The 17,181-nt window shown below is 41.2% G+C and overlaps 1 protein-coding gene across 2 annotated transcripts in view; it reads left to right on the forward strand.

Moving 5' to 3' along the window:
* mapk8ip1b (mitogen-activated protein kinase 8 interacting protein 1b) overlaps positions 1–17,181 on the forward strand; it is a 79,486-nt gene that overhangs the window by 33,743 nt on the left and 28,562 nt on the right. For both annotated transcript variants that reach the window (XM_017722068.2, XM_017722069.2), the window contains exon 3: positions 15,942–16,181. In XM_017722068.2, the coding sequence (XP_017577557.1) occupies positions 15,942–16,181 (240 nt within the window). The remainder of the gene's footprint in view (positions 1–15,941; positions 16,182–17,181) is intronic.

A 17,181-nucleotide genomic window follows, 5' to 3' on the forward strand; every position in this document is an offset into this window, starting at 1 on the left:
TGCTGTCGCCTGCATCACAGGTGCGTTGGAGCGATGCAGATACGAGTGTTGATTTGAAGTGGTTGACGGCACGCTAAGAAAGTATCTTGAGGTCCAAGATTAATGCATAGCATGCTGGGAGGTATTCACCCTTCCCTATAACAGTTATACAAAGTCACCAAATGTATTCTGTAGTTTATATTTGATATATTTCCACATTACCTCACTGTTGTGCCTGGTAGTCTTCTGCTGTCTTGTTTTTAGAGCTCCATATAGAGTTCCAGCTGATCAAATTGAGGGGAAACATAATTGGATTTTGCAGATAGTGATCGTTGTCCTCCCTCTGCTAATGTGACTGTGTCCTTTCTGATCAAATTACTGAATCTTTGCATTGTAATTTCGACTGTAGCCATCTGGGTTTTCTCTTGATCTTGATGCAGAGCGAATATACAGATATCTGTCCTCCTCCTATCGGCTTTCGTGTCCTAACCTTAAAGTGATGGTTCAGTCAAAAATGTCCCCTTTATGTCCCCAAACGTAGTCTATCAAAATTTGACCAAACTTTTGCACACAGAAAAATAATGGTGTTAGAGAGAGGGGGGCTACAACTGTCCTGTGTGTATGAGCTTTAGTTTCAGCCTGAATGATCCTGCAGTGCCAACGTGTTGTAGGAGATCTGATGATTTTAATCTTATAAAGTTGGTTAGTATCCTGGGAGCTAATTATAGAGAGGATCAGGAGTGAAGGAACACAAACAGATCAAACCCTGACCGGCAGACATACACGGATATACACATTAAACAAACCCCCAATCACGCCGTCCTCCACAGAGCACAGGAGGAACATATTCCCCTTCTCTCGTTCTGTGAGAGGAGGATGAGCCCTTTATAGTCTGAATGGAAATCCTGCTTTGCTCATTACGATGTTTATTGACCATAGTGGAATTTTTTTATGCATTCTTCTGCTTGGCCAGTAGGGGCCACTGTTTCTGCTTCAGTGGAGTTCCATAACATTACAGTCATCCTGGATGTAAAGTGGTTAGTGCTTATTCATTTTCATTTTTAGATTAATTAATGCTGTCAGAAATATTACATAACTATAACTGCCTAATCACAACTATTTGAGATCTTCTTCTTCTTTCGGCTGCTCCCTTTAGGGGTCGCCACAGCGGATCATCTGCCTCCATCTTGCCCTATCCACTGCCTCCTCTACTTTCACACCAACCATCTCCATGTCCACCTTCACTACATCCATAAACCTTCTCTGAGGTCTACCTCTTCTCCTTCTACCCGGCAGCTCCATCTCCAACATTCTTTGCCCAATATATCCACTATTCCTCCTCAACACATGTCCAAACCATCTCAACCTGGCCTCTCTGGCTTTATCTCCAAACTGCTCCACCTTCACCATCCCTCTGATCTGCTCATTTCTAATCTTGTTTTCTTTGTTTCTGTTTTAAGAGAAAACACCTTTAATGTCCCAAATTAAGTAAAGCTCCTGCATGCACAGGTTTTTTCGTTCACCCCCATTCATAGACGACTTGAAACATGAAGTGGCTACGCTCCCTATAAAGGAGAACTCCACCAATTTTTCAAAATTTCTGCATAATTAAGTGCTACAGATATAAACAGAGTCACTCAGGTGTGAAACGCTCTGTCCTAGAGAAACTTAGAGTCAGAATTGTTCACAGTGGTGGTGATAGGGACCAGACGTCCACCTCTAAATGTGATTACATGAAATGGTTATGAATACACAGATTTTGACTTAAACTAATAGTCAAAATAGGCATCCTATCACCGCCACTGTAAAGACGTCTGAACCACTTCACACCAAACGACTCTGAATCACTTTGTTTATATCTCACACACTGAGTTATGCAAAAAATTTTGGAAAAAAAGGTGGAATTTCCCTTTAGAATAGAATTCTGAACCATTTATAACTGTGTAATTAGACCGCTGCATTTAATCCATCCGTGCAGTGAAACACCCACATACATGCACACTAGTGAACACACACACTAGGGGGCAGTGAGCACACGTGCCCAGAGCGGTGGGCAGCCCTATCCACGGTGCACAGGGAGCAATTGGGGGTCAGGTGCCCGTTTGTCACTGTGTTTGCACACTGTGAAATTAGACCTCTGCATTTAACCCATCCGTGCAGTGAAACACACACACACACACACACACGCACGCACACACACACACACACACACACACACACACACACACACACACACACACACACACTAGGGGACAGTGAGCACACTTGCCCAGAACAGTGGGCAGCCCTATCCACAGTGCCTGGGGAGCAATTGGGGGTTAGGTGTCTTGCTCAAGGGCACTTCAGTCATGGACTGTCAGCTGAGGGGATCGAACCGGCAACTGGTTCCCTAACCTCCAGCCCACGACTGCCCCTTTAAAAATGGCTCTGGCAACAATTTTATGGTTTGAAGAACCTCCACATTATGTGAAACTCCTAGAACTGTGGAACTGTACATCTAGGCCAAGATCTGTTTAAGAACCTTTATTTTTATAGAGCATATGTGATCCGTTTCATGGGTTTGGTAACTTTATTATTGGTAGCTTAAATATGATCTGATAGTGTGACGCTTTGGTGAAATAGGACAATATTGTAATACTGATTTTTTTAATATCGCTCTGTGCTACAGTTAATAATCACTTCTGAGCAGCTGCTGCTGCATTTCAGTCACACACGCTGAGATCTTCACATTATCACAGTATGTAATGAGAAAGACGGCAAAGTGGCAAAAAAGACAGCGTGTGCGTATTTCCAGCTCTGACGTCACCGCAGGACGAGGTGGGACAGGGTTCAGTTGCTATGGAAATACAGATCTGTTTTATTTTACGTCTTTTAGTTGACTCATCCACTCACACCCTCTTTAACTCCCCCTTATCCCTCTATCTACCTCTTTCTCTGTCTCTTTCTCTTCTCTTTCCCCCTCTCTCTTTCTTGTCTTTCCCTCTGTCTTCTCTCTCTCTCTGTCTCTTCCACTGTGTCCTCTCTTTCCCTATCTCCCTCTCTCTTTTTCTCTCTTCCTTCTCTTTCTCTCCCTCTTTTTTTCTATCTTTCTCTCTCTCTCTCTCTCTCTCTCTCTCTCTCTCTCACTTTCCCCTCTCTCTCTTTCCTCTCTCTCTTCTCTCTCTTACTCTCTTCTATCTCTTGCCTCTTATGCTTCTCTCTTTCCCCTCTCTTTTTCTTTCTTGTCTCTCCTTATCTTTCCTCTCTTGCTCTATCTTTCTCTCTATCTCCTCTCTTGCTTCTTTCTTTCCTCTCCTTACCTGCCTCTGCTCTTTCTTGCTCTCTCTGTCTCTCTTTCTTTCTTATTCTCTCTCCCCCTCTCTCTTTTTCACTGTTCCTCTCACTCTCTCCCCATCTTTTTATCTCTAAACCCTCTCTTCTCCCTCTCTTCTCTCTCTCTTTCTCTCTCTCATTCTCACCAACATCAGAAACAAACCGACTGCTTGAATGAGGTTTAAGTTTTATTTTTTATTCATAGTATAGTTTTGAAAGGTGAATAAAAAATTGTTAAAGTAGCTTTTCTATATTTTTCTTTATTATTAGAGTCTTTGTTTTTTAGCTGTACAGAGTGTTAGGGTCTTTGTTTTTACCTGTACAGAGTATGAGCATCTGTTTTTAGCTGTACAGAGTGTTGGGGTCTTTGTTTTTAGCTGTACAGAGTGTTGGGGTCTTTGTTTTTTAGCTGTACAGAGTGTTGGGGTCTTTGTTTTTAGCTGTACAGAGTGTTGGGGTCTTTGTTTTTAGTTGTACAGAGTGTTGGGGTCTTTGTCTTAGCTGTACAGATTGTTAGGGTCTTTGTTTTTACCTGTACAGAGTATGAGCATCTGTTTTTAGCGGTACAGAGTGTTGGGTCTTTGTTTTTACCTGTACAGAGTATGAGCATCTGTTTTTAGCGGTACAGAGTGTTGGGTCTTTGTTTTTACCTGTACAGAGTGTTGGGGTCTTTGTTTTTAGTTGTACAGAGTGTTGGGGTCTTTGTTTTTACCTGTACAGAGTATGAGCATCTGTTTTTAGCTGTACAGAGTGTTGGGTCTTTGTTTTTAGCTGTACAGAGTGTTGGGGTCTTTGTTTTTAGTTGTACAGAGTGTTGGGGTCTTTGTTTTTAGCTGTACAGAGAGTTAGTGTGTGTTTTTAGCTGTACAGAGTGTTGGGGTCTTTGTTTTTTGCTGTATGGAGTGTTGGGGTCTTTGTTTTTAGCTGTACAGAGTACTGGAATCTGTTTGTACCTGTACCGAGTGTTGGGGTCTTTGTTTTTAGCTGTACAGAGTGTTAGAATCTCTTTGTACCTGTACCGAGTGTTGGGGTCTTTGTTTTTAGCTGTACAGAGTATTGGATTCTGTTTGTACCTGTACCGAGTGTTGGGGTCTTTGTTTTTAGCTGTACAGAGTGTTAGAATCTCTTTGTACCTGTATAGAGTGTTGGGGTCTTTGTTTTTAGCTGTATAGAGTGTTGGGGTCTTTGTTTTTAGCTGTACAGAGTGTTGGGATCTGTTTTTAGCTGTACAGAGTGTTGGGATCTGTTTGTACCTGTACAGAGTGTTGGGGTCTTTGTTTTTAGCTGTACAGAGTGTTGGGATCTGTTTTTAGCTGTACAGAGTGTTGGGATCTGTTTGTACCTGTACAGAGTGTTGGGGTCTTTGTTTTTTTGCTGTACAGAGTGTTGGAATTTGTTTGTACCTGTACCGAGTGTCAGGGTCTTTGTTTTTAGCTGTACAGAGTGTTAGAATCTCTTTGTACCTGTACCGAGTGTTGGGGTCTTTGTTTTTAGCTGTACAGAGTATTGGATTCTGTTTGTACCTGTACCGAGTGTTGGGGTCTTTGTTTTTAGCTGTACAGAGTGTTAGAATCTCTTTGTACCTGTATAGAGTGTTGGGGTCTTTGTTTTTAGCTGTATAGAGTGTTGGGGTCTTTGCTTTTAGCTGTACAGAGTGTTGGGATCTGTTTTTAGCTGTACAGAGTGTTGGGATCTGTTTGTACCTGTACAGAGTGTTGGGGTCTTTGTTTTTTTGCTGTACAGAGTGTTGGAATTTGTTTGTACCTGTACCGAGTGTCAGGGTCTTTGTTTTTAGCTGTACAGAGTGTTGGGATCTGTTTGTACCTGTATAGAGTGTTGGGATCTGTTTTTAGCTGTACAGAGTGTTGGGATCTGTTTTTAGCTGTACAGAGTGTTGGGATCTGTTTGTACCTGTACAGAGTGTTGGGATCTGTTTGTACCGGTACAGAGTCTTGGGGTCTTATGGGGGGTTTTATAGTTCCCTAAAAGTTACCAACGCTACAAGATAATCCGAGAAACAGAGCCCTAAATGACAAGCAGAGGTCCATACCGCTCACAGCTGTGGAGGGAGAGAAGTGAAGTTATGCGCCCCATTAGAACCCCCCGACTCAGCGACACACAGATTAGCACAGTCATTAACTGATAAAGACATAAGAGGAAGTAAATCTCCCTCTCCTCCCTCTCTTCTCTCTATTCCGCTCTCTTTTTCTCTCGCTCTCTTAACTCTTTCCTACTGTCCCCCGTCTCTCTCCTCTATCTTTCCTTTTTCTCTCATTCTCCCTCTCTGTCTGTTTCATCTCTTTCTTTCTTTCTTTCTTTCTTTCTTTCTTTCTTTCTTTCTTTCTTTCTTTCTTTCTTTCTTTCTTTTGTGTGTATGTATATGTGTGTGTGTGTTTATTAGTGTGTGTGTATTACTGTGTTTGTGTGTGTGTTAATGTGTGTGTGTCTGTGCATTAGTGTGTTTGTGTGTGTGTGTGTATATGTGTGTGTATTAATGTGTGTGTGTGTGTGTGTGTTGCTGATCATGTTTCATTTCTCTGCACTGTCACTCTGTAGACCCCCACAACTCCCCCGACCCCCTCACTGATCAATACCTCTATAGTCTCTTTAGTATTCTCCTGTTGCCCTCTAATGCATATCGGATGAGCAGGCTGAGTGGGGGTCCAGCTGCTTAATGGTCCAGGGTGGTCTCAGTTGCCTGTCTCAGTGGAGGGTTTGGAGGGCGTCGGTGCAGAGTGTTCTCTCTAAAGGTGGCTGTGACTTTCAGATCTTCACTTCTGCTGCTTTCAGTCTGAAATGTCAGTGAGTTCATGATCTACCAGTGAGCTGGAGCTCAGACAGCACTGTGAGAGAACCAGCTTCACACTGAGACGGTTCTCTACAGAACCCCCACTGCAGCCTGGATAGGGTTCTACAGGAGACTCCACTGTCGGTCTCATAATAAAACTGCTTTTCTCTCCAACAAAACATCATCTTATTAAACGTCTGATGAAACATCCTTCAACAACATCAGCAAGAAAAACAGTTATTAAATATGTGTGCCTCTGTAATAGGCACTGAAAATAGTCATAGATCTGTAAATAAATAAAGAAATAAATAGTTTTCTTTGGGGACTATTTTGCCTATCCACTATGAATGGATTCTAATATTACACATCAGGCGTCTCAAGCCTATCATAAGATAATGTCTCAGACATCAGGCACATTCAGTGTCACGATTGGCCCCTCCCACTCCTGTCCATGTGCTGGTGTTGTGTTTCAGTCTTCCATGTGCTTCTTTGTTTGGGTTCCTTCCTAATCCGGCCCCCTTGTTTTCTGACTCCGCCCCTGATTGTTCCCACCTGTTTTCCACCTGTGTCCTGTTATCCCTTGTTAGCCCTCTTGTATTTAAGCCCTGTGTTTTCCCCAGTCTTGTGCTGGTCTTTGTTTGATGTATGTGCTGTTTGTATTGTTTGAAGTGTTCTAGTCTCGTTTGAGGTTCTGTGTTGTTTATCGTCATGTCGTCTGTCCCGCGATCTCTCCGTGTTGGCTATCTGAACCTGAACTTTTCCGGCTACGACCCTGGATTTGCCCAAAATAAATCTCGCTTTACTCAGCACACGCGTCCACATCATCGCTCCACGTTACATTCAGACCCATTTCATATAATAACTTTGGACGTCTGGTTCCCATCACCACCACTGTGAGCAATAACCGTTTTATTTGTGCAGAGGTTTGGAAACATTGCTGGACTTCCTGATTAAACGTCTCAGAGAGTAGTCATTAAATTAAATTAGAATTTTTTAGCGCCGCTTTGTTCAGCTTGTGTTTGTAATGAAGAATTAACAAGAAGATCTGTCGCCTCGTTTGTTTGTTGTTTGTTGGCTTCGTGTTCGTGTAAATGATTGATGGTCCGTGTGCCGCTGTGGTTTGTTTGTGATTGAAGTGACACGAAAGCAAAATATTTATTACTCTAACATATTACTGCGCAAACAATGTAACGCTGTGAGAAAAGTATTAACATAGGCTGATAAAAGTCTTAACTTCTACTGAATAATAACTTTCCTGCAGTTATTGGCAAAGATAGCAAACTTGCATGAATTTGTATGATTATATATTATCATCTCATTGAATCTGTTGTTGCATGGACAGTCTTGTTTTGCAGGAAGAAAACAGCCTTTGTTTTGCTGTTTTTCATGATTTTTATGTCCCAAACCCCTAACTTCTAAATTTAATTTGGTGAAATTAATACTCACAAATTTTGCTTTTTTTTTTTTTTTTTTTTTTGTATGTTGAAAGGTTGAAAGATTTTAAATGAAGGTTGAAGTTAAATTTTTAAATAAAAAAGATCTGTCCCACATTTTCATGTCACTACTGAAACAGTTTCACAGTTTATTTTAGTCACGCCCCTGCACTTTAGAGCATGGTGAGCAGTTAGTCATATTTTCTGTAATTAAGTACTTTTTAGTGTTTTATATGTGAACAGCTGTTCAACGCCATGTTTAGATTAAGAGACCCTTATTAGTCCCACAACTGGGAAATTTCACCTCCTCATTTAACCCATCCGTGAACTGAAACACCACATACACACTAGTGAGCACACACAGACACTAGGGGGCAGTGAGTGCCCGGAGCGGTGTCCAGCCCAATCCGCAGCACCCGGGGAGCAGTTGGGGGTTAGGTGTCTTGCTCAAGGACACCTCAGTCATGTGCTGTCGGCTCTGGGGATCGAACCGGCGACCTTCCGGGCACGAGGCCGGTTCCCTCCAGCCCATGTTTCAGAATGAGTTTTCAAAATGAGCTAAAATTATCACCAAAAAATCACTACTGAAACATCTGGTGAAGTTTCAGTAGTGTTGCAATTGTTTCGTTATAGACAAAATGGAATGTGCATATATGACAATATAGACGATTTTTTTTTTTTTTAATCAAACAAAAAATGTTTAACATTTTTGTTTATCTTGTGAAAAAAGTTAACATCACCTGTCCATGAAATTAACATTAACATGACATATTTTAATCATATTTATCATTTGTTTGCTGAATTTAACTATACTGGAAAAAATGAAACCTAAAATGAACTATGTGCATAAGTTTTGACACCCTTTCAGCAGCAGTAGCTTTGACTAACATCACAGCTTCCAAATGTTTCTTGAATCCAGTCCTCGCTCCACTTTCCCTGGCGGAACACTTTCATGGTCTGTCTCGCGTGCACAGTGTGTTTGAGGTTTTCAATAGTATGCAAGCCTGGGGACGGTGAAGGCCATTATAAAACATCAGTCTTTCATTCCCTGAAGGCTTTCAAGGTTCATTTTGATGTAGGATTTGGATCTTTCTTGTGTTGTTACGTACAACCTCTTTTCACCTTCAGTTTCTCTTCATCTTCAGGCTGTGGGACATTAGCTTCCAGAATATGTTGATATTTAGTAGAATCCAGTGTCCCTCCATCCTCACAGCGTTTCCTGCACCACCGGCTGTCATACAAGCATAATAGATCCACTCCATGCTCAACAGTTGGTGCGACGTTCTTTTCATCAAATGCTGCTTTTTTCTCTCTAAACACTCCTTTAATGATTGTAGCCGAAGATTTACATTTTTACTCCATCTGTTCGCAGTACATGACTCAAAAATGCCTCTACTTAATCTAAATGTTGCTTTGCATGAGTCAAATAACCTGAGACCTCAAAATAAAAACAGTTGTAGTGGACTGACTGAAGTGAAAGGGTGCTTTATGTACATGCCACATTATATTGAATTTTTTCCAAACAAATCATTATCGTGAACTAAAATCACCATCAAAGAAGTGAAAACATGAAGTAAAACGTAATTGAGACAGCCGATGGCAGAAAACCTGCCAGCCACTATAGGTTCTACTACATGCTTGGAAAGGGAGGGGTGAGGGAGGGGAATTCAGTTGCATCTAATCACAGCACTTAAAAAAGATTATGCTGGTTTGTAGTTTGTGTAGTTTGACTAGGGGTTGCACGCAATTCTATACATGAAATTGCCTATATTTGCCTATAGTTAGCAGTCAGGATTCCGAATGGTCATGTAATGCATGCTGGGAATTGTAGTGAAAGAACACAGATTCATTCGTTAGTAATTTTGACAAAAAGAGAGTCACTGTGAGGAATATGGAACGTATTTAGCCCTGGAAGTTTGTGACACTGTGTTACGGCTGCAGGATTACAGTGTTAATCTCTGTTATTAAAGCTGATAATGATGCTGTTCGTGGCCGCTGTTGCTGTAGAGCAGTCATTCCATAAAGGATGTTTGTGTGGAGGGGTCACAGTCCTCAAGCTGTGTCTCTCTGTCCCGTCTCCTGCCAGTTGCCTAGCAACAGTGCCAAGGCTCTTAAAGGGACAACATATGAATACAGCTGGAGAGGGAGAGAGAGAAAAGAGGGAGAGTGAGAGAGAGGTAGAGATGAGGAGGTCAAATCACAGCATTGATTATTCATACTGCCTGTGTTGACATGGATGGTGACATTTTCACAGTGCACAGTATGAGACAGTGGACGTTTGAGAACAAGTGTCCCCTATAAAAAAGATTGAGTATAATGAATTTTTTGATGTGATGCTTGCAAAAATAATCTATTAAAAAAAAAAAGAAAAATCAAACAAAATGAAATAAAATAATATGCCGTCATTATGGACTGCTGTCCAATCAGCTCCTTGTTAGTATGCTGGTTGTTTGACTGCTGTCTAGCATTTCATGCATCATCGCTCCAAAAAGGTAACAGGAGAAAGGAAAAAAACACACTCTACTTTTAATGCAAGTCAATGGAACCGGACTTTTTTCCAAGTCATTACCTTTGGTCAGTTCATCATGAAATTAACACACAATGTAAAGAGCAGCAGGCATTTTCAAATTATGTCAAAAACTGAAAAACAACAAAAGCACTGAGCACACTTGCCCGGAGCGGTGGGCAGCCCTATCCACGGCGCCCGGGGAGCAACTGGGGGGAGCAATTTTCTTCCAAAAGCAGCGATTTAAAAGATTATGTAAGTTGTATATGTCTTAAACAGGCAGATGTGCAAAAGTGCCAGCATATTCACATTTTTGCCCCTAAAAACAAAAAACAGGACTAAAATAATGTGTTCTAAATATAATAATGCTGTGGTTCTACAAGTTATCAATAAAATGGAAGGGATAATCTATAAGCTGCTTAATATATATTTTACTGCCGATTAGCACCCTGATGAGTCTGCTATATGTGCAGAAGCATGTGACAGCAGAGCCTTTTGAAGCTTCAATGAAAATTGAATTCATTGAAACGTCAGTCTTTTAACATCACTGTTCCTGGTAAAACGTTAAAGTGAATAAAACCTGCATCTGTATCTGTCCTGATGTTTAACAGAGTGTGTGCCTGAAGGGAAGATAGAGGAGGGTTAAATCTCATCTCTCACTGATTCAGACCGATTAGTGTGAACTGAATACAAATGTGCTGTTTCACGTGTTAAAGGCAGAAAATAGGATTATCCCCCCACCCCCCCCTCCCCTCGGTCAGGAGGAATGCAGTCGAGTCCGGAGCCCGGAGTGATTTATTTCAGGCATGGCGAATGAATACAGTGTCAAACTGTCTCGTGGAGCTCTGTGACCAAGCATGAAGGATTTGGATAAAGAGAGGTTGAGAGACTGAATGAACAGTTTTTGTGTCATTATTAATATCTGAGGTGAATATGAGCTGCTGACATCATCACACACAGCAGACTTCATATGTTTCATATACATTTTCTATGTATTAGTTACTGTCATAACATCAAAATGATTTGTAAAAGAAGGTGGGGGGGTGGGGGGACTAGGGCTGGGCAATATGACAATATATATTGCTCTCGTCATTCATTATGCCAATACAGTAAAATATGCTTTTTTGAAAATATCTTGTATATCATCAGTAGTCATAAAACACTGGCTATGTTTACATGCAATCTAAAGAAAAATCTGTTTACATGCTCAATACAAGTGATCCAAAATTACGTACATGCGTGAAGATGTGTAGACGTGTCACGATTGGCCCCTCCCAGACCTCCATGTGATTTTGTTTACCTCTGGTCTTGTCCATGTACTTCCTTGTTTTGATTCTTCCCTGTTCTGCCCCCTTGTTTCCAGACTTTGACTTTGATTGTACTCACCTGTGTCTTGTTAACCCTCGTTCTTGTATTTAAGCCCTGTGCTTTCCCTAGTTAAGGGCTGGTCTTTGTATAGTATTTTATAGCCTCCGTTAAATTTTCTAGTCTCTGTCATTGTGTTTAGTGTTCCTTTTCGTCATGTCTGTCCCTCGATCTCTCCATGTTGGCTCTTTGACCCTGGACCTTTTAGACCCTAATTATGGATTTGCCCCTAATAAATCTCACTTCTCTCGCTCCAAAGCATCACAAGACATAACCATGACAAGCATCATGTGAGTCCAGTCAGAGTGAGATGAGCAGCAGTGAGCAGTGCTTCTGATTTAATGGCTATAAAATGATGTCAGACTCAGGAAAACGTCCTTCATATCTAAAGAAGGCCGAGAGGAAGACGTTGAGTTCTGAGACACATAAGATGGACGTCCATCCCACCACCGTACTTAAACTTTCCGATAGGGAATGTAATCAGATACAGGCATTTACGCAGATATTAATGTTCTACTTAACTGATTATTTCCAGGATTACCCACCTCGTTATAGAAACTATATGCTGTATAGCCTCAATCAGGCTAATCTTTTTGGACTTAGGTGCTTACATGTACATATTCTGTTCTGATTGAGATATTAGTTGGATTATTAACAGATTATCAGGCTTCATGTAAGCATGTAAAAACTTTTATTATGAACAGAACAAATTTAGTTCGTTTAATTGGATTTACTTAATCATTGTGATGGCAGTTTTAGATAGTATTTTTTTTAAATGTAGTACTGCTGCCTTTTATTTGTATCTGATGGGGCAGTTTTGGTGTCTACCAGGTCTTCCAGGTGGTTGTTAGGGGCCCCATTTTCTTGGTAGCTTCTAATGAGTTTTTTAAATTCCAATTTGGGAAACTCTGTTATTTTCCTTTGACTTTCTCCTTCATTATCCCAATGGATTATCTTAAATCTAATCTCCTCGCAAATATCTAATGAAAAATTAATAACGTGCCCTTTTTGACTGGAAATTAAATAACTAAAGTGAATTGCTCTCTGGTTTTATTCTGATCTAGTGTATTATATTCTATTGATTTTTACATGCTACTGTGTTTGTCCTCATGTCATGTGCTGCCAAGATCTGGCTTCGAAGATAAAGCCAGATCTGATCCTGGTTCTGAGGCTGTAGAGCCTCCTGAAGGAAGGTGAAGTGTTTCTCATCTGTTCCGCTGATTGCTGTGAGCGTTGAAGCGCTGCTGTTTGACCACAGGATTATAACCCTGTGATGAGCAGCAGATCACAGGGCTGTAAACATCATCATGACATGCATTAGCACGCTGCAGCGATCGCTCAGAGGGCCGAGCTAACATGCAGTTACTCTCACTGTTAAAGCGACAATTCAGCAAAAAATCATGTTTACACAATTTTCCTTTTGGCTTCCGACTCCGTATGACACACCATCTTTCATAAAAATGGACAAAACTCTGGCTTTAGTGAAGTAAGTGGTCCGATTTAGAACCACGAACACTCAAAGAACCCCTTGCATGATTAAAGAGTTCTTTGAAAGTGGTTGTTCAGATTGGTGGAGAATGTGCTGTAGATGGTTCTGTGTAGAACCTTTTTGGAAAAGAGTTCTATGCACCAGCACCAAAAAGCTTGATGTCATAACAATTGAAGAACCCTTTTTGGTACTGTATAGAACCTTTTTCAAAAAAAAGGCTGTATGTAGAACCATATACAACACATTCTCCATAAATCCGAAGAACCGTTTCACCACGCAAAGCACTGCTTAATCATGCAAACGACTCCTTGAGTGTTCATAGGTCTGTATAGAACCGTTTTTCTTTATTAAAGAACCCTTACTTTTTTGAGATTGTATGCTAATGTGCTTCAGTCCATGTTGCTGGATAACAGTGAGTCATACATGGTTAGAAACCAGATAACCGAGTCTATTAGAGATGCTGAACACCTCCACAAGGTTTGAAGCAAGTGTGTGATGATTTAGGCCTGCAGTTAGCATCATGCTAATTAGCCGCTTTATATGTTGCCAAATTAAATAAATGTTAATAAAGAAGTGTGTGTGCATGTGTTTGTGTGTGTGTGCGTGTTTGTGTGTGTGCATGTGTTTGTGTGTGTGCATGTGTGTATATGGAAAGGTTCACAGACTGAAGTATATTCATTCATTAATAGTTACTTGGCCTCTTTTGCTGCCGTAACTGCCTCTACTGTACTGGGAAGGCTTTGCACTAGATGTTGAACATGGCTGTAAGGATTTGATTGAGCATTAGTGAGGTCAGATACTGATGTTGGATGGTCAGTTGGATCACTCCACCTCATTCCAACGGTACTGAAAGGAGCTCCTTCACTCCAGAGAACGCAGTTCCACTGCTCCACAGCTCAGTGCTGGGGAGCTTTATACCCCCTAGGTGACCTTAGGCTGAATGGAACTGGTGTTCAGATCCTCTCAAACCAAATAGTCTTACAGGCTTAACACACACACACACACACACACACACACACACACACACTGTGCTGACGTCACATGATCTGACTGGGAGCCAATCAGTTCTGACACGTGTAACGTTTGATCTAGAACTAAGATCACTGTTGTGTTGATAAGAGTGGACACATGCACACGCACACACACACACACACACACACACACACACACACACACACACATAGACCTCAAATACATAGTCACTGTGTGTGTGTGTGTGTGCTGTGTGCTGTGGTGAAAACAACTGAGGGAAACCTGCGCCAAATAGAGCATTAGGTGCTGCACCTTTAGCCTGGAATAGAAAACACACTGACCTGACCCACACACACCCACGCAGCCCCACACAGTCCCACACACATGAGCGCACAAACACACACACATTCGCACACATGCTCACACACACACACACACACTCGCACACTCGCACACACATTTACATTTACGGCATTTGTCTGACGCTCTTATCCAGAGCGACTTACAATTTGATCATTTGATCACACAGGGAAGCCAAGGTGGTGTTAGGAGTCTTGCCCAAGGACCCTTATTGGTATAGTGTTGGGTGTTTGCCCAGGTGGGGATTGAACCCCAGTCTACAGTGTAGAAGGCAGAGGTGTTACCCACCACACTCACCCACACCCACATACATCCACACAGCCCCACATACACTCGCGCACACACTCACACACGCGTACACACACACACATTCGCACACACACACTCACACACACACACTCACACACACACACACAGACACACTCACGCACACACACTCACTCACATGCGCACACTTACACACACACTTGCACACAATTCACATACACTCACACACACACTTGCACACGCACACACACACACACACACAGTTCAGGGATTCTGACTGAAAAAGTGCTTTGTGGCAAAGGTGGAAAAAACGTTTAACATATAAAACAAAACCCTCAAACTGTGTCTGTATCTTTATGGCTGGTTGCTATAGATACTGAATACAGCAGTGCAGACTCTCTCTACCTCTCTCTCTACCTCTCTCTCTATTGTCAAAGCATTGCAGCAGATAAAATACATAAAATATATATAAAATAAAAAATAAATATAAAATAAAACATATATATATATATGTGTGTGTGTGTGTGTGTGTGTGTGTGTATTTTATGTCTCTGTTCTCTCTCTCTCTATTTTTCTATTTGTCTTTCTTATTCCCTCTTCTCTCATTTTCTCTTTTTGCCTTTTTTCCTTTTTTTCTTTCTCTCCCCTTTTCTCTCTCTCTGTCTTTATCTTTGCCCATTTTCTCTCTCTAACTCTTGCTTTCCCTCTCCCTGTCTCCTCTTTATCTCTTGTCTGTTTTTTTCTTTTAATCTCTTTTTCTCCTTCTCTCTCTTTTGTTTTCTTCCTCTTATTTTCTCTCTGACTCTTTATCTCTCTTCTCTCTCGTTCACTCTCTCTTTTGCTCTCACACTTTTCTCTTTCTCTTTCCTCCTTTTCACTCTCTCTCTCTCTCTCTCTCTCTCTCTCTCTCTCTCTCTCTCTCTCTCTCTCTGTTCGTTTGTCTTTATTGGTATGAATTGTAATGAATAGCTGTTGCCAAAGCAATGAAAGGAATAACGAACACTAAAACTGATAATAATAATAATAATAATAATAATAATAATAATAATAATAATAATGATGATGATGATGATGATGATGATGATAACAGATAATCATAGGCAATAATAGTAGTTAAAACATACAATATAGGCATGGACAGATTCTGTTTATGCCTATGCAACAGTTGTATAACAATAATGATATAATAATAAACAATAATAATAATGTTAGTGTCTCTCTCTGTCTCTCTCTCTCTCTCTCTGTGTCTCTGTCTCTCTCTCTCTCTCTCTCTCTCTCTCTCTCTTCCTGTAATGAACAGCTAAAAGCAATGCTTTGATACTAATAGTGATAATAATGTTATCATTACAGAAGCATTTATTTATAACAATAGTCATATCTCTCTCTCTCTCTGATCCCTCCCTCTCTCTCTCTCTCTCTCTCCCTCCTTTGTGACTCATTCCTCCCTCCTCCAATCCGCTGCTGGTGCAGATGAAGCGAGCGTGCGGGGGTCTGTGTGGAGGAGTGTGCGGCGGAGTGTGCAGTGGAGTGCGCGGTGCGGTTGGGACGGTTCAGGCTGATCTGGAGAACATCGAGCCCATCGACTCCGGAGGAGACACACAGGAGCCCAAAACACCCGCAAAAAACCCTGCTGAGCCTGTTACCATGGATACGTACCGGCCCAAACGACCCACCACCCTCAACCTGTTCCCACAGGTGCCCCGCACTCAGGTAACACGCAGCACCGCTCTGCATACAGAAGGATCTGAATCTGTGTTTCCAGTGAGATGTGTTTGATTTTCATGTTATGCGACTGTTAAGCTGCTGGTATAGTGTAGATTGTATGTGTGAGTGTGTGAGTGTGTGTGTGTGTGTGTGTGTGTGTGTGTGTGTGTGTGTGTGTGTGTGTGTGCTCATGGCTGTGTGAGGCTGTAGAGCTCTAATAAAGTCTGACATGCCTTCACATCTCGCGCTGTCTTTAGGCTGGTGTGTATGTTTGGCTTGACTGTAAAAATAGCTGAGAGAAAAGAATTCCGTCACTGGAACATCATTTCTAGACCGAATGCTATTTTTTCTCCACTTTGAAGAACACAGAGCCAGTTCTTCTACAAGACCTTCAGAAGAACCAGAGAAAAATAAGGCCAACCCACTTTGTGAAGTTTACAAAAACTTTTTGCAACTGAAAGAGCAGAACTATTTATGTTTGGTTCCTAAAGTTGTTGCATATGTGCAAAAACATGTGAGAGATCTAATTATTAACACATATTGAGACTTGCATACATACAAGGCAAGGCAAGTTTATTCATATAGCACCTTTCATACGCTGCTGTCATTCAAAGTGCTTTAAAAATGAGAAAATACAGACTCAGAAAATACAGTTGTTTTGATTTAAAAGAGAACATCATTAAATTAAAAATCACAAATACAACACTGTGCGAAAGTTTTAAAAATCTGAGATAAAAGCTGTTTATCTAGGCAGTGTGCATTTATTCACTCAGAAAAACACTAATATTATAATAACTACCATAACATTAATACAGTAGTGATTTTATGTATGTCAGTGTGTTCACTTAGCCTTTAGTTGCTTTTAGCTACAGCACCAGCTGGAATTCACTACAGCAAACACTAAAACTCGGCTCACTGGTGTCACTCAGTCATTCTAAACTTTTAATATCGAACCACCTTCAGACAGCCTGCACCTGTTTTATTTCATCTTATTTATTCCTAACTT

This window comes from Pygocentrus nattereri, chromosome 15 (genome assembly GCF_015220715.1).
Source record: "Pygocentrus nattereri isolate fPygNat1 chromosome 15, fPygNat1.pri, whole genome shotgun sequence".
Classification (NCBI taxonomy): domain Eukaryota; kingdom Metazoa; phylum Chordata; class Actinopteri; order Characiformes; family Serrasalmidae; genus Pygocentrus; species Pygocentrus nattereri.